Genomic DNA, 18,067 nt, shown 5'->3' with positions numbered 1-18,067 from the left:
AGTTCACTGCTCTTCAGTTGGATGAGATGTGAAAGATTGCATTCACTGTAAGATTTCCTCTCCAATTACTCCAAAGCGTAATGTCACTGTAGTTTAGTGAGCTGTTCAATCTCAATTTTTTTTGTGTTGCATTATCCCACCTACTATGTGGTATGGGCACAGCAATTGTCTTCAGTGTCCCTGTATTAGACAAAAGGATTCTTATTTAACCATCTCTGTTGTAAGTCTACATGGGTGGTCATACTCTGAAGAAAGAATTTGGTTCCTCTTTATCCATCTGTGCTTGCATACTAGATAAGGAATAAGTATATGGAATAACTATTTAGGCAGGATAACTGGAGGTGATTTGTACCTATCTAATTCGAGTCAATATTATCAGGTGGGAGGGATTGGAGCAAGAAAATTTGATGGAAAAAGGATAAAAATAACTAAGAAGCCACTAATTAATCTGGACGACCCTCGCAGTGACCAACACCAAAAGCAACATTGATTGTGAAATTCTGGATCAGTTCTGCCAATCTCCACTAATAATTCTGACCAAAGATCTGTGAACCATCTCCACAACAGCAACAAAAGTCTGCTGTGACACACAGAATTTCCAGGCTACTGAAATAATATGGATTTACACTTACAGATTCCATATGAGGTGTTCCTGAAAAGTGTTAAATTTAAAACTTTTCCAGTGTTCAGATGTAGCATGAATTTCTTCTGTGAAATTCCTAAAGAACTGATTGTAGAACAGTTGGTTGTTTTCATATGTTTTGAATACTTCTATCCATCCTCTATATGAATCTTGAAATGTGACTTCAAATTCCTGCTCCCCAGCCAGCACTGATTTATACTGTTCAAGCTGTAATAATAGAAAATGTTAATGTCATGGCTAGTGTCAACTTATTGCATGAATAAGCTGCAATTCATGCTCTGCAAGATTAAGGTAGATATGTAAATGGTCTTGAGGGGTGAACAAGCTTTTAGCACACAGTGACACTGGCTACAGGATCATGATTGAACCCTGTGGTGCATCTGTTTAATTATTCTCAATTTGCTACCTCAGTACTTATTTTCAGAATCAGTGACTACTGTAAAAGTCTTTCGGTCTATGGAGTTTCTACATTTGAATGTACTTGAGTTCTAAGGTTATTTCCCTCTGTATCATTGTAGCGTACATTTAGAACCTGTACATTCTTATAAAAGAATCTAATTTTTCAGTAGTGAGCCTGTGGTCCTCTGCTGGGCTTCTTATCATTTGTATGGCTGTCCCTCCTCCCCAGCATTTTGGCAGGCTGTACTTTGCACACATACATTTTTTTCCTGAGTCTATATACCCACCCCCACTCAATTTTTATTATCATACCTTATTTTCCATTGAACAACTATCCTGTTCTACCTCTGGAATTCAATTTGTCTAGCCATCTGCATTGCATTATCCTGTTATTCTGGGTTGTAAGTGGTCTGACCAGGCCATATGTGCACCTACAATTTTGTTGGGTATCAATTCTGCCAGCAACCTGAATTTGCATAATTCTCTGCCGGTCAGTAAGGATAACTTACCCATGCTTTTCACACTTTTACTTGGCCTCTGCTTTCTCTAATTAATCTTTGCATGCTCTGTTATGAAATGTCAGCATGTAATGAAATAAGCATTGAATGCTCACAATGCTTCTTCCAATTTCAGCGCTTTCTCTTCAGTGCCCTTTCTTGCTAATATTACAGTTCACTGCTGCATAGAGTATTGATCGGTTGATTTTGGTCATCTATTCTATCTCATTCTATAACTATCATGTACCCTAATCAGTTAGGAAGAGAAGACTTATAAAATATAGTTCTGAAGAAGAATCATGGACTCAAAATGTTAAATTTATTTCTCTCTCCATTGATGTTGCCAAACCTACTGAGCACTTTATGTCTTTATTACAGATTTCCAGCATCAGCTGTAATTTACTTTCATTAAATTCCCATGCCTGGTGCAATACCTCCATCACCTGGAATGGCTCTGAAAGAGATATGATGCGTCACTTGAGCTCTGATGCTATTCCTTCTTCATCTATGATTATATCTACATACGTTAGTATATGTCAGTATTCACCGCTATCCAGCTTCTACTCTGTTTTTCAGCCTTCTGATGAGTGTTGAAAGAATTATCTTTTCACTCTTGACAATGTACATTTTCAGCCACTGCATTCAGTGATCTTTTTCACCTTTTCCATTGATTTTTCTGCTGCCACCATGTTTCGGTGTCAGCATGTATTTTATTTCTGTTTATTCTCCTGAAGTTTTGTTGCTCGAGTCCATGTAACTAGCTGCAAGTGCTCCTTACTCACTGCTTGATCTCTACACACATTCTCTCAAGACCCTACTGAAGCTTCTACTCCCTTCCAGTTTTCTTTACATAATCATGTGACTCTGGCATTATCAAACAACATGAAAATGTTAATCCTATTGCTGTACAACCTGGCCCTTCCACCTTTTTCCAGTCAACCAACCTCCTTTAACCAAACAGTCTTCCACACTTGGCAGGTTCTTTGACCCATGTCCATTATTCCACAGCTTTTCTCCTTTGCTTCTCCCTCAAGCCTTGTGCAACTTGAGATTCCAACTGCACAATGCCAATCAAAGCCGAAACAAATGCACTCAAAAAGATCAAGGTAGTGTTTAATCACTCCAAAGTCCATCATATACAGTGCTTTGCCTACTGAATACCTTATATGCATAAAGATTTACAAGGCACGTTTCACTTGCTTACAGAGATTTTAATTGGGAAAGGGAATGTAATTCTGGCAAACTGTCATTTTAATGAGTATTCATGAAATGAAAATTTATGCAGCTAGTGCTCATAGGCTCAATTCTTCAAGATTCCAAAAATGTTATTGTAATCTATCATCCTAATCTCAAAATTCTGACTTTTGGTCCCATCTTTCTTCCAATGAATTGTACCTATTTTCCATAAGACCATAAGACATAGGAGTGGAAGTAAGGCCATTCAGCCCATCGAGTTCACTCTACCATTCAATCATGGCTGATGGGCATTTCAACACCATTTATCCACACTCTCCCTGTAGCCCTTAATTCTATGGGAGATTAAGAATTTACCAATCTCTGCCTTGAAGACACTTAACGTCTCGGCCTCTACTGCACTTTGAGGAAATGAATTCCACAGGCCTACCACTCTCTGGCTGAAGAAATGTCTTCTCATTTCTGTTTTAAATTGACCCCCTCTAATTCTAAGGCTGTGCCCATGGGTCCTAGTAACCCCACCTGACAGAAACAAATTCCCAGTGTCCACCCTTTCTAAGTCATGCATGATCTTGTAAGTTTCTATTAGATCTCCCCTCAACCTTCTAAACGCTAATGAATGCAATCCCAGGATCCTCAGCCATTCATTGTATGTTCGGCCTACTATTCAGGGATCATCCGAGTGAATCTCCGCTGGACATGCTCCAGTGCCAGTATGTCCTCCCTGCGGTGTGGGGCCCAAAAATGAACACAGTATTCTAAATAGTGCCTAACCAGAGCTTTATAAAGTCTCAGTTGCACATCGCTGCATTTACATTCCAACCCTCTTGAGATAAATGACAACATTACATTTGCTTTCTTAACAATGGACTCAACCTGCAATTCAACCTTTAGAGTATCCTGGACTAGCACTTCCAGATTTCTTTGTACTTTGGCTTTAGGAATTTTCTCATGTTAGAAAATAGTCTGTCCCTGTATTTTTTTTTCAAACTGCAAGACCTCACATATGCTCACATTGAATTTCATCAGCCATTTCTTGTTCAACTCTCCTAAACTGTCTAAATCTTTCTGCAGCCTCCTCACCTTCTCAGAACTACCTGCCTGTCCACCTAACTTTGTACCATTGGTGAACTTCACTAAAATGACCCCCGTCCCTTCGCCCAGATCATTAATATATAGAGTGAACAATTGCAGACCCAACATTGAACCCTGCGGGACGCCACTTGTCACCAGCTGCCATTTTGAAAAATAACCTTTTATCCCAAATCTCTGCCTTCTGTCAGACAGCCAATTTTCAATCCCATGCCAGTGGCTCACCTCAAACACCATGAGCCCTCACCTTACTCAGCTGCCTCCTGTGAGACACCTTATCAAAGGCCTTGTGGAAGTTTAATTAGATAACATCCAATGGGTTTCCCTGCTCTAAACTACGTGTTACCTCTTCAAAGAATTCTAACAGGTTTGTCAGGCACAACCTCCCATTATTTAATCCATGCTGACTTGTTCTAATCCGACCCTACACTTCCAAGAATTTAGAAATCGCATCTTTAACGATGGGTTCTAGAACTTTACCTACAACTGAGGTTAGGCAAATTAGGCTATAATTTTCCACCTTTTGTCTAAATCCTTTCTTGAACAAGGTTACAACAGAGATTTTTCAATCATCTGGGACTTTCCCTGACACCAGTGACTTTTGAAAGATTTTGAAAGAATTGCACAATGATAGTTCAGCGTTGGCCGATGAGCAACATTGTAGCATGATTTCCTTGTCTTTATAACCTTTATGTCTCTTCATAAAATCAAGAAATCTATGTGCTTTTAAAATTCCTTAAAAACTTGTTGTGTCACATTTAAGGATGTGTGTATGTTTGGACACCAACATCACTCTGCTAATCTACATTTTCCAAAGTCACATTCTACATAACACGCTATCTTGGTGTTCTATTTAGTGACAGTCTCTGTTCTTTGGTTGGGAGAAGAGGGTGGTGTTGTTGTTAAGTGTTCAGGAGACAGGTGAACCTGTGCCCCTCAGTTAACATTGACACCATTAGAGTGCAAATATTTCATGAGAAAATTATTCAGAGCACATTTATGGTGTATAGGTAAAGATTTTGGAATTGATCATTTTCAGCAGTTCTTCTTTCTACTTCAATTTTCAATATTCTCCAAACAATTAACTATAACTCACAGCTTCAATCCATCTCTTCATATCTGGAAAATGTTCGAACACATTCCAGGGTTCACTGGATTGTTGATGACCACATATTATACTTGTGAAGGCTTCATTTGAAATTATGCCCTCTGGTAAATTACTCATCTTAATTATATCATTGCACGTAACAGTCATATTTTGGGTCAAGATCTGAAAAATATAAAAGACAGAAATTAGGAGACAGTGAGGACTGCGGATGCTGGAGATCAGAGTCGAGAGTTTAGTGCTGGAAAAGCGCAGCATGTCAGGTAGCATCCGAGGAGCAGGAGAATTGATGTTTTAGGCATTAGCCCTTCACCATGAAGACAGAACTTCTCAATTTTCGAAAGCAATATTTCTGCTAAATATATTTTTCACAACTTCCACACATGTTAACATTTTATTTTGCTGTCCCACACACAAGATTATTTTAAATTTATTTGCAGGGTTTTTTTATTCATGTCAATTATTTCTAAAACTTTAAATATTATTAAAATTTAAATAAAGCTAAAAAAATGAAGAGATAATCCCTGAAAATGTGTTACTTGCAATAAAATGAGGCCAAGAATAGGACCTACCTTTAGACGAGGCCAGAATCAGGCAAAATCACCTTTGTTCAGGCAAGATTGGAAGTTGCCTCTTGACGATGTCCGGATTAGGGAGCTGCCTTTTACCAAAACAGCTATTGTGAGCTTTTTGCTATGGCTTGATGTTTCATTTAATGAAACTCGGATGTCAGTATCTTCCAGGGATGTTTGGATATATAGGAATGGGAGGAGAAGGTTGCAAGATGGTTGTATGGGAAAGAAGGGGCTTGTAAGATATCTGTTAGAGGGAGAAGGAGGTTACAAGAATGTCGTGGGGGAAGAAAGAATCTGCAAGATTGATGTTCGGAGGGTGTAGGGAAAAGAGGCCAAAAGGTCAAGCAGATGAAGGCTAAAGTGGAGAGGCAACATTTTCAAATCTGTAAACAAAGGAATACTCAACTCCCTGGGACCCAACTACATCTTAAATCAACGAGGTAATGAACTCCTTACAAATGAGTGTGAACTCTAGTTCACAATGTTTATGAATGACTTAACGAGGAAAGTGAATATACTAATCACCAAGTTTGTGGATGATACTAAAGTAGGTGAGAAGACACAAAGAGTCCACAGAGCAATGGAAACAGGCTAAGTGGCAAAAATTTGGCAGATGGTATGTAATGTGGGAAAATATGAGGTTATGCACTTTAACTAGAAGAACAGATGAGGTGCATATCACTTAAATGAAACAAGGTGACAGGGAGCCACAGTACAGAGGGATTTGGACACCCTCATGTATAAATCACACATCCATATTCAGCAGATTATTGGGAGTGCAAATGGAATCTTGGCCTATATTTCCGATCACACTTGCAATACTATAAACAGGTTTGGTCCCCTTATCTAAGTAAAGATAAGGCATTAGAAACAGTCCAGAGGAGGTTCTCTTGGTTGATCCCAGGTATGGGGCGATATTCTTCTGAGGAGAGGTCGACCAGGTTGTGCTGTACACATTGTAGCTTAGTAGAATGTATACATTCTTGAAACAAATAAGATTATGAGGAAGCTTGACAGGATAGATGTGGTGATGTTCCCTTTACAGGAGAGTTCAGGGTCAAAAGACATATCTCAGAATAAGGATTGTCCACTTGAGACAAAGATGAGAAGAATTTTCCTCTCTCAGAGGGTGGTCAATCTGTGGAATTTGTTACTGCAGATACTGTTCTTTGGCTGAAGAAGCTGGTTGTTGAGCATATTCAGAGCAGAGATAGACTTTTTATTAAAAAAATCAATACGGGACTCAAGAGTTTTCAGGGTAAGACAGGGAAGTGGAGTTATAGAGTCATAGGGTTATACAGCATGAAACAGACCTTTTGGTCCAAACAGTTCACACTGACCATGTTCCCAAACTAAACTAATCCCACTTGCCTGTGATTGTCCCATATTGCTCCAAAGCCTTCCTATTCATGTACATCAATGTCTAAATGCTTGTTAAACATTGTAACTGTACCTGCATCCACCACCTCCTCTGGTAGTTCATTCCACATTCAACCACTTTCTCTGTAAAAATGTTGCCCCCATGTGCTTTTTAAATCTGTCTCCTCTCGCCTTAAAAATATGCCCTGAGTTTTGTACTCAGCCATCCTAGGGAAAAGACCGTTGTTACTATCCCTATCTGTGGCCTTCGTGATTTTATAAACCTCCATAAGATCATCCCTCAACCTCCTACCCTCCAGTGAAAAAAGTCGCAGCCTATCCATCTATTTTTATAATTCAAATCCTCCATCTCTGACAACTTCCTGGTAAAACTTTTCTGACTTCTCTCCAGCTTAATACTATCCTTCCTATAATAGGGCAATCAGAACTGCACACAGTAGACCGGAAAAGGCCTCACTAACATCCTGTACAACCTCAACATGACATCCCAATTCCTGTACATAAAGGTCTGAGCAATGAAGACAAACACCTTTTTTACCACCCTGTCTACCTGTGACTTAAGTTTCCAAGCATTTTGTACCTGAGCCCCTAGGTGTCTCTGTTCTACAACACTACCCAGGGCCCTAATATTAACTGTATAAGTCTTGCCTTGTTTGTTTTACCAGAATGCAATACACTTCATTTTTCCAAATTAAACTCCATCTGCCACTCCTCAGCCCATTGGCCAAATTGATCAAGATCTCTTTGTAATCTTATATAACCTTCTTCACTGTCCACTATACTACCAATTTTGGTGCCATCCACAAACTTTCTATATTCTCATCCAAATCATCTATATAAGCGACAAACAAAAGTGGACCCAATGCCAATCTGTGTGGAACAACAATGGTCACAGGCCTCCTGTCCAAGAAACAACCGTCCACCACTACCCTCTGTCCCCTAACATCAAACCAATTCAGTCATGAATAGTGGAGTAGACTTGCTGGGCTGTATGAATGACCTCTGCTCCTGCAAGTTATGGTTTCTTGGTCTTAAAGTTACATAAGTTTAAAAATTAAAATATTTCTAAAAATGCAGTGAATCTTCCTGATAATAAACACAGTGTCAATTGTTAAAGTTAAATCCAAGATGTAGCAAAAAGTGACTGCATGGTTAAATTGTTCCAAAAGTTGCATACGCCTGTGTGACAGAAATTCATAGTTGTGACCTCAGCAGTCTGTTAAAAATGTGCTTAGGCTGATAAATTTTCCTATAAGACCATGAGAAATATGAACAGGAGTAGGCCATCCAGCTTCTTGAGCTTGTTCCACCATTCAATAGGATCACAGCTGATCCGAGATGAAATGATATCTTTTCTTAAACAAGGAGACCAAAACTGCTCATATTACTCCAGATGTGGTCTCAGGAGCAGAAGCATATATCAGTTATTTTGGAAAAACTTTTGTTGCTAACTTATGTCTATTGTCTTGTACCAATTTAAATGTTGTTGTAGCTAGATATCTGGACATGAATTTTATCATTTTAAGTTTAATGGAGATTTGATTATTATTGAGATATTTATCAGTTATTCTAATTCTATTTTCTGTGAGGGTGCAAGTATCACACACATCACACAAATATCCAGCTGTTATTACTGGATGACAACAGCAGCTAAGTAATGATTTAGTGACAACTAAACAGGATCATCAAAACCAGAAAAGTAGCCACCAAAATTAAAAAGTAGCCCTCAAGAAAATCACATGATGAGTTCTGATTTAAAAATTTATTATTTTAATCACTGAAAATAGGTGAAAATTCACTGAGAGACTGATAATATTCATTTATGGAGAACGCAGGAAAAATTAAAGCATTGAAATCATTAAGCAAGATAAATACTTGTAGAAGCAATTAATCAGAGTTTGGTTCTGCACAAGAGATACTTCCAAGGGACACTGAGCAAAACAACACTTTTCTGTGTAGCATAACTGACTGTAACAGCTCTATTTTGATAAACTATCAAAACGTATAAAATATATTTCAATGGCATTATAAAAATAAATTATCCTGCGACTGAATGTTCCAAGCAATACAGGCAGAATTACATCACAGCAGGTGTACCCTAGTACTCTGTGGGAGGCTAGCGAAGTGATTGCTGGGCCTCTTACTGAGATAGTCACAGGTGAGGTGCTGGAGGACTGGAGGTTGGCTAATGTGGTGTCACTGTTTAAGAAAGGTGGTAAGGACAAGCCAGGCAACTATAGACCAGTGAGCCTGACGTCAGTGATGGACAAGTTGTTGGATGGAATCCTGAGGGACAGAATGTACATGTATTTGGAAGGGCAAGGACTGATTAGGGATAGTCAACATGGCTTTATGCGTGGGAAATCATGTCTCACAAACTTGATTGAGTTTTTGAAAAAGTAACAAAGAGGATTGATGAGGGCAGATCGGTAGATGTGATCTATATGGACTTCAGTAAGGCGTTCAACAAGGTTCACCATGGGAGACTGGTTAGCAAGGTTAGAGCTCATGGAATACAGGGGAAACTTGCCATTTGGATACAGAACTGGCTCAAAGGTAGAAGACAGAGGGTGGTGATGGAGGGCTGTTTTTCACACTGGAGGCCTGTGACTAGTGGAGTGCTACAAAGATCGGTGCTGGGTCCATGACATTTCATCATTTATATAAATGATTTGGGGTATGAGCTTAAGAGGTATAGTTAGTAAGTTTGCAGATGACACCAGAATTGGAGGTGTAGTGGACAACGAAGAAGGTTACCTCAGATTACAACAGGATCTTGATCAGATGGGCCAATGGACCAAGGAGTGACAGATGGAGTTTAATCTAGATAAATGTGAGGTGCTGCATTTTGGGAAAGCAAATCTTAGCAGGACTTATACACTTAATGGTAAGGTCCTCGGGACCATTGCTGAACAAAGAGACCTTGGAGTGCAGGTTCTAGGTCTCTTTGTTCAGCAACGGTCCCGAGGACCTTACCATTAAGTGCAGGTTCATAGCTCCTTGAAAGTGGAGTCGCAGGTAGATAGGATAGCGAAGAAGGCATTTGGTATGCATTCCTTCATTGGTCAGAGTATTGAGTACAGGAGTTAGGAGGTCATGTTGCGACTATACAGGATATTGGTTAGGCCACTGTTGGAATACTGTGTGCAATTCTGGTCTCCTTCCTATCAGAAAGATGTTTGTGTAACTTGAAAGGGTTCAGAAAAGAATTACAAGGATGTTACCAGGGTTGGAGGATTTGAGCTATAAGGAGAGGTTGAATAGGCAAGGGCTGTTTTACCTGGAGTGCCGGAGACTGAGGGGTGACCTTATAGAGGCTTATAAAATCATGAGGAGCATGGATAGGATAAATAGACAAAGTCTTTTCCTTGGGGTGGGGTAGTGCAGAACTAGAGGGCATAGGTTTAGGGTGAGAGGGAAAAGATATAAAAGAGACCTACGGGGCTAACGTTTTCACTCAGAGGGTGGTACGTGTATGGATTGAGCTGCCAGAGGAAATGGTGGAGGCTAGTACAACTGCAACATTTAAAAGGCATCTAGATGGGTATATGAATAGGAAGGGTTTGGAGGGATATGGGCTGGGTGCTGGCAGATGGGACTAGATTGGGTTGGGATATCTGGTCGGCATGGACGAGTTGGACCGAAGGGTCTGTTTCCGTGCTATACGTTTCTACAACTCTATGTATCTTTTTTCTGTGCTTTAATGCTGATTTCATTGATTTACCATTTTTAGTTCTGTCATCAGGATATCAGCATCCAATATCATCTGGTTCACAGTATTCACTCGCACAGTGGGAAACACTTTCTTCAGAGATTCGTACATAGCTGAAACAAGATTTTTTAAAAATGTGTTCACAATATTACTATAACATGAAGAATCAACAGATTGACAAATAGAAGTATTGTCATGAATTTCATTTTGTATTTGCAGAATACTGTTGATAACCATTTCATAAATTTCATAAAACCATACTGAATTAAATCCAAATTTTGAAGAGAATCAGCAAAATGGAAAACTGAGTTTGATTGAAGAATTATGGATGCATTCCTTACTCAGTTGATATTTAGGATCTATTGCTTAAGGGTCAAGTGAATGCCAGAATGGCTTTTACAATATTGGTGAACTTCCAGGAATCTACAAAATCAGTTTTACATTCCTGATTGTAAAAATTGGTTTTTCAGGTGCTTTTATCTTTAAATTTATCATCAGAAGCAAGAAAAAAATTCAGGAATAATACAGTACCTCAATAGGATAAATCACTAAAATGAGATTTTTTTTTGACTATCACTGTAAGGCAATAAATGCACGGGTGTACTCCAACCCAACACAAGATTCCATGATCTTTTAATGACAACATATATTTAAAGCATTGCAAAATATTGACTCAAAAGTATACTCTTAAAAGGTTACGCTGCTATAAAGCACCATGAAGCATAAATATTTAAAGACACAGACAAACGTGAAATAATGAGTACCAAGTTTAAATATTGTAATATTCAATGTCATTTAAATAATTTTATGCAGTGCATCCATCTATTTAATAATCATTAAGGCTGTTCATTTATTTTACCTTTTATATATCTTCAATTCAACAACTGTAAATGTTATATCATTTAAAAACTATTAAATCTTGATGCACATTCCTCCCTTGTACCATTTCCAAAATAAACCCATTAAGGTTCTTCTTTTAAAAGTGTCACTGAATCATCACTCAAAGGCGTATTCTAGCGGATGCATTATTGGACAGTGAATAGAATATTCTCTAACATGTGCAATCTCATTAAATTTTTCCCAATTAAAATTTAGTCTATTTCATTTTTCTTTTGATATGACAGCTCAAATGTGCTTAGTGCAGATTTAACTTAAATTATGACTAAACTTGTTCAAATGGTCTAAGAGCTTAGGTTACAAATAGTTGTAGAGTAGCATAGAATTTGAGTATTGCTGAAAAAATAACATTTTGTTGAAGGTATTTATCTTTCACTCATGGGCAATGCACACAAACTGCAAACTGGGGAAAACTAACTTTTATAGTACGTAAAGAGAATGATGATCAGTGAGCAAATGTAACCTGATTGGCAGAGGCGCTAAGCAGGAGTATCAGTTAATGATGATTCACAAAGAACTCTCAGATTTTGTTTCGATTTCAAACCAGGCAGATTCGCTTTGAATGATACAACATTGCCTTGAGAAATGAGGCAGCGAAAGGTTATCATCTATTTTGTTGATTTGAAACAGGGTGGCACAGTGGCTCAGTGGCTCACAGCATCGGAGACCCGGGTGTGATTCCACCCTCGGACGATTGCCTATGTGGAGTTTGCACATTCTTCTCATGCCTGTGTGGGATTTTGCTGCGTGTTCTAGTTTCTTCCCACAGTCCAAAGATGTGCAGGTTAAGTCGATTGGTGTACCAAATGGTCCAGTGATGTTTGGGCTAGGGTAAATTAGCTATGGGAAATCCACAGATAGGGTGGATTTGGGTGAGATGCTCTTCAGAGGGTCAGTGAGGACTTGAAGTGCTGAATGGTCTGCTTCCACACTGTGGGGATTCTATTCTAAGATCACACAGGGTTAGAAGTAATATGTTAATTTATTTAGAGGATTGGCTAATCAACGGAACACAGAAAGTTTGAATAAATGGGAATTTTTATGTTAGAGGTGTTCCACAGGGTTTGATCCTCAGGCCCTTATTATTTACAAGCTGTATTAACGACTTGCAGATGAGCAGTGACAGATGTTAAAGAAACTACTCAATTCCTCACAACTAAAATATATCCAAGTGAGGATGAAAGATGGTAAGGGAGGGGTAAAAAATATCCATGGCTAAACAAGGAGATCAAGGACAATATAAAGTCAAAAACTAAAGCATACCATATTGCAAAGGTCAATGGCAGGCTGGAAGATTGGGTAACTTTCAAACATAAGCAAAGGGATACTAAAAAATGAATAAAAAGAGCTAAGGTAAATTACAAAAGGAAACTAGCATAAAATATCAAAAAGGAAAACAAAAGTTTCTACAGGTGTATAAAAGGGGAGCTTAGATTAAATTCCCTACAGTGTGGAATCGGGCCCCTCGGCCCAACAAGTCCACACCGACCCTCCGAAGAGTAATCCACCCAGATCCTTTACCCTCTGACTATTGCACCTAATACTACAGGCAATTTAGAATGGCCAATTCACCTGACCTGCACATCTTTGGACTGTGGGAGGAAACCAGAACACCTGTAGAAAACCCATGCAGACACGGGGAGAATGTGCAAACTCCACATAGATAGGCTGAAAATGAACCCAGGACCCCGGCGCTGTGAGGCAGCAGTGCTAACCACTGGGCCACCATGCCACCCACTGCGCTAGTCATTAAATGTGAATGTTGATCCCTTGGAAGATGAAACCAGAGAATTAATAGTGGGGAACACTGAGATAGCAGAGATGCTTAATCAATACTTCATCTTAGTTTTCACAGTGGAGGATAATTGTATCTTTCCTATTGGAATGGGCAAGGAAGAGGCAATAGAAAAGGTGGAACTTAGAACAATCAACATCAAGAGGGAAAAGGTACTAAGCAAACTATTAGGACTGAGGAAAGACAATCCCCCTGGGCCTGAAGGCCTACCCTAGGGTATTAAAGGAAGTGACAACGGTAGTAGATCCATAGGGTACAATATTCCAAAATTTCCTGGACTCATAAATAGTTCCAATGGATTAGAAATTAACTAATGTACCTTATTCAAAAAGGGAGGACGGCACAACGTGGGACACTATAGACCAGTTAGTTTAACATCTGTTGTTGGGAAAGTGTTAGAATCAATTGTCAAGGAAGCAACATCAGGACATTTGAAAAGTCAAAACGCTATCCATCAGAGTTAGCATAGCTTTATGAAGGGCAAATCATATTTGACAATTTTGCTACAGTTTTTTGAAGATGTAACAAGCAAAGTGGATAATGGGGACCCTATAGATGTAACATATCTGGACTTCCAGAAGGCATTTGATATGGTGCTGCACAAAAGGTTAATTCACAAGGTTGGATCATATGGGATATGGGATAATTTATTAGCCTGGATAGATGACTGGCTGATGGATAGAAGAGAGAGAGAGGGGATAAATGTAATTTTTTTCTGGATGGCAAGATGTAACTAGTGGAGTGCCATAGGGTTCAGTCCTTGGACCCCAGCTATTTACAATCTACATTAACAACATGGATACAGGGATAGAAGGCTCCATAGCCAAATTGGCTGACGATACACAAACATAAGTAGGATGGCAAATTGCAATGAAGAAATAAGAAACTTATAAATGGATATAGAGAGGTTAGGAGAATGGGCCAAAATGTGGCAGATGGAGTTTAACATGGATAAGTGTGAGGTTGTGTATTTGGGTCAAAAGAATGGGAAGATGACCTATTATCTTAATGGGGAGAGACTTTGGGGTGCTCCGGTATGGAGGGATTTAGGTGAACTCATTCATGAGTACATGCAGAAAACTAGCATGCAGGTACAGCAGACAATAAAGAAAGTGAATGGAATGAGCCTCTAGCTAAAGAATATAAAGATAAGGAAGTAGTGTTGTAACTATACATGGTATTGGTGAGATTCCACCTGGAGTTTTGTGCACAGTTTTAGTCCTCTTATTTGACAAAAGGTGTAGTGGCATTGGAGGCAGTTCAGAGGAGGTTTATTAGATGATCCCAGTGATGAGGGGTTTGTCGTATGAAGAGAGCTTGAACAGTTTAGGCATATACATTCTGGAATTTAGAAGAATGAGGGGAGATCGAATTGAGGCATTCAAGATGATAAAAGGTACAATAAAACAGACATGGAGTGTATACTTCCACTTGTGAGGCATTCTAGGGTGAGAGGTCGTAGTCTTAAGATAAGAGGTAGAAAATTTAAAACAGAGTTGAGAGAATCTATTTCTCCCAAAGGGTTGCAAATCTGTGTAATTCACTACCCCAAAGTGTGGTGGATACTGGGACAGTGAGTAAATTTAAGGAGGAGTTAGACAGATCTTTAATTGGTAATGGGTTGAAGGATTATGGAGAGAAGGCAAGAAAATGGGGGTGAGGAGCATATCAACCATGATCAAATGGCAGAGGCCATACCTGGAGTATTCCATACAGTTTTGGTCCCCTTACTTGAGAAGAGTTGGTGTCGTTAAAGGCAGTTCAGAGGGGATTCACTAGATTGATTCCACAGGTAAGAAGCTTACCTTATGAGGAGAGATTGAGCAGCTTAGTCCTATATATTCTAGAATTTAGAAGAATGAGAGATTAAATTGAGGAATATGCTGAAAGGTATTGACAAAGAAGATGTAGGGAGGATGCTTGCTCTTGTGGGACAATCTAAAGCGAGAGATCATAGTTTAGGATAATGGGAAGCAGATTTAAAACAGATAAGGAGAAATTACATCTCTCAAATGGCCATGAATCTCTGGAATTCATTACCCCAGGTATGCTGAATTCTGAAACTTTTAAAACCACACTGTCTCTGATTGATTGCACTTTAATTTCCACTGAAATGATGCTAAAAAAAGTACATGTGAAAAAGTTTAACTTATTTTTTTACTATAAAATTTTGGTTGCTGGTGAGGGGAATCATTCAGTGCATTTATCCAGCAATTCCATCATAAAATCATTCACTTCTGTACTAATGTTGTGAGCAGTAATGTGGTAGAGTTTGGCATCCAGTCATGGACCACGTTATAGTCAGAACCATATACCAGTTGTTTGTATTATTGCATGTTATAGCATTAAATTGATTGACCCATTCAACCATATAGAAACAGATAGACAAGACTGATTGGTGCACAGTTGTGGTGAATAAAATTGTCAAAAGTTTCCTGTGAGATATTATTCATACCTTGTTTTCTTGACCCACATTATAATATCACTCATGCCATACAAATCATTTCCTGACTTGGTAAGTAAGTGACACTAATATAAATTATCTTGTCACTTATTTGTTTATGACTGTCCCAAAAATAGCATGGCATTCTTCCGGCTCCCTTCTCTCCCAACCAACACAAATTGCCAAAATATTTGTATGAACAGTTTGCCTTTAGTAGAAGACTTATTGCTAATCAGTCCCATGATTCATGCAACTATGTTATTATTTAACATGTATCAACAATTGCTCATTGGCCAATTTGTGTATAATTGCAGCCTACTATATAATTAAAAACCTACTTAAATTTAATTTGACACCCAGGATTTGATTTGATTTCATATAATCTGATTTTGGTTCACTTGGGGAAGAGTTGGAGTGGCAATCATTTAGTTCATTTAATTCATCATCCATTTACAAACATTCCTAATGCATTTTCTGAACAACAACTTGAGATCATTTCAGGAAAGTAAGCATTAATTTAATCAATTCATAAAAGGACATGTTGTCAGACAAACACCAAAAGATGCATTTTACAATTCTGGCTAAAGAACCTGGCCACCAGAACATACAAACATATGAATCAGATATAGAAGTAGGCTGTTCAGCCCATTGAGCCTGCTCACCAGTCAATAACTTATCTGGTTGTAATCTTAAATCCACATTCCCAGCTAGCCCTGATAATCTTTCAAGCCATTGTTAAATAAAAATTAGAGGGCAGTCAATTTGTTGACTTATTTCACCCAGAGAGTTGCTAAGGTTAGAATGTTAAGTATATTCAAGGCTGAGGTAGACAAATTTTTAATTATGTTCAGCACCAGTCTGAGTTAGAGATGGATCAGTGCATCTAGCATGTAAAGAAAAGACATAATACTGCCATTGTATCCGTGTTTTGGTCGTACTCTCAATTCAAGCTGTAGATGTCAGCTGTGCCTCAGCGCTGAAGAGCACAAAAATATTACTCCTTATCAAAGAGCCTACGGGTCATTGCACTGGGGGTACAGGTAGCGCCCGCTATCAGAAAGTAGACCATTCCCAGGAAACCTTTCATAAGCCTAAAATGGTGTAAAGCGAAGTGTGCATGATTTTATTCAAAAAAAAGTATTGCTATTTTTCGTAAAAAGCGAAAATTCTCTTCGGATTCGAGAAAACAGGTCCTAATGTAGGTCTTTAGTAAAAGAAAAATTGTGTAAAGCGAACGTTTGAAAAGCGGGGGTACCTGTACCAACATCATTCCTTGCCACTATAGTCCCTCTGACTGAGAAATGGCCCCTGATGCAAAGTCCTGTGACAATGATTATCACCTTACAGGGCACCTCCATAACAACAATGGAAGTCACAGGCATCTCAGTAGGATGTAAGTACAAGGCCCTAAAGGAGCCTTCCACATCCATCAAAGTTTCACCTGCACATCCACCAATATCATTTATTGTATCCGTTGCTCCCGATGTGGTCTCCTCTACATTGGGGAGACTGGGCGCCTCCTAGCAGAGCGCTTTAGGGAACATCTCCGAGACACCCGCACCAATCAACCACACCGCCCCGTGGCCCAACATTTCAACTCCCCCTCCCACTCTGCCGAGGACATGGAGGTCCTGGGCCTCCTTCACCGCCGCTCCCTCACCACCAGACGCCTGGAGGAAGAATGCCTCATCTTCCGCCTCGGAACACTTCAACCCCAGGGCATCAATGTGGACTTCAACAGCTTCCTCATTTCCCCTTCCCCCACCTCATCCTAGTTTCAAACTTCCAGCTCAGTTACTGTCTCCTTGACTTGTCCGACCTGCCTATCTTCTTTTCCACCTATCCACTCCACCCTCTCCTCCTTGACCTATCACCTTCATCTCCTCCCCCACTCACCCATTGTACTCTATGCTACTCTCTCCCCACCCCCACCCTCCTCTAGCTTATCTCTCCATGCTTCAGGCTCACTGCCTTTATTCCTGATGAAGGGCTTTTGCCCGAAACGTTGATTTCGCTGCTCGTTGGATGCTGCCTGAACTGCTGTGCTCTTCCAGCACCACTAATCCAGTATGTAAGTACAATAGAGTAATTGGCTTCTCCCTCACCAACAGCTACAGGAGAAGCACTTTATGTGAGTGTGCAGCAACAAAAGGCACCATGCCAGTAGTTGCACTGGAGGAGTCACAGTACTTTCTCATATGATTTATATTGTAGGAATAACATTATTTAATGACTGATCAATCTTCATGTCGTTAATAGATCGTGGGGTGTGAACTGAAAAGGTAAGAACCGAACCGTGATCTGGGGTGGTTCAAGGGCCCATGGCCTTATGCAG

At 39.4% G+C, this 18,067-nt stretch overlaps 1 protein-coding gene across 1 annotated transcript in view; it reads right to left on the bottom strand.

The window, feature by feature from the left end:
- The window catches only part of LOC140480574 (ATP-binding cassette sub-family A member 13-like), a 282,456-nt gene that overhangs the window by 179,294 nt on the left and 85,095 nt on the right, over positions 1-18,067 (bottom strand). Inside the window, exons 12-14 of the mRNA XM_072575601.1 lie at positions 10,610-10,710; positions 4,922-5,095; positions 633-850 (exon numbers count right to left, since the gene is read on the bottom strand). Of these exons, the coding sequence (XP_072431702.1) occupies positions 633-850; positions 4,922-5,095; positions 10,610-10,710 (493 nt within the window). The remainder of the gene's footprint in view (positions 1-632; positions 851-4,921; positions 5,096-10,609; positions 10,711-18,067) is intronic.

Source organism: Chiloscyllium punctatum, chromosome 8 (assembly GCF_047496795.1).
Source record: "Chiloscyllium punctatum isolate Juve2018m chromosome 8, sChiPun1.3, whole genome shotgun sequence".
Taxonomy (NCBI): domain Eukaryota; kingdom Metazoa; phylum Chordata; class Chondrichthyes; order Orectolobiformes; family Hemiscylliidae; genus Chiloscyllium; species Chiloscyllium punctatum.
The sequence above is the reverse complement of the archived record's forward strand: the minus strand, read 5'-3'. Positions and strand labels throughout refer to the sequence as shown.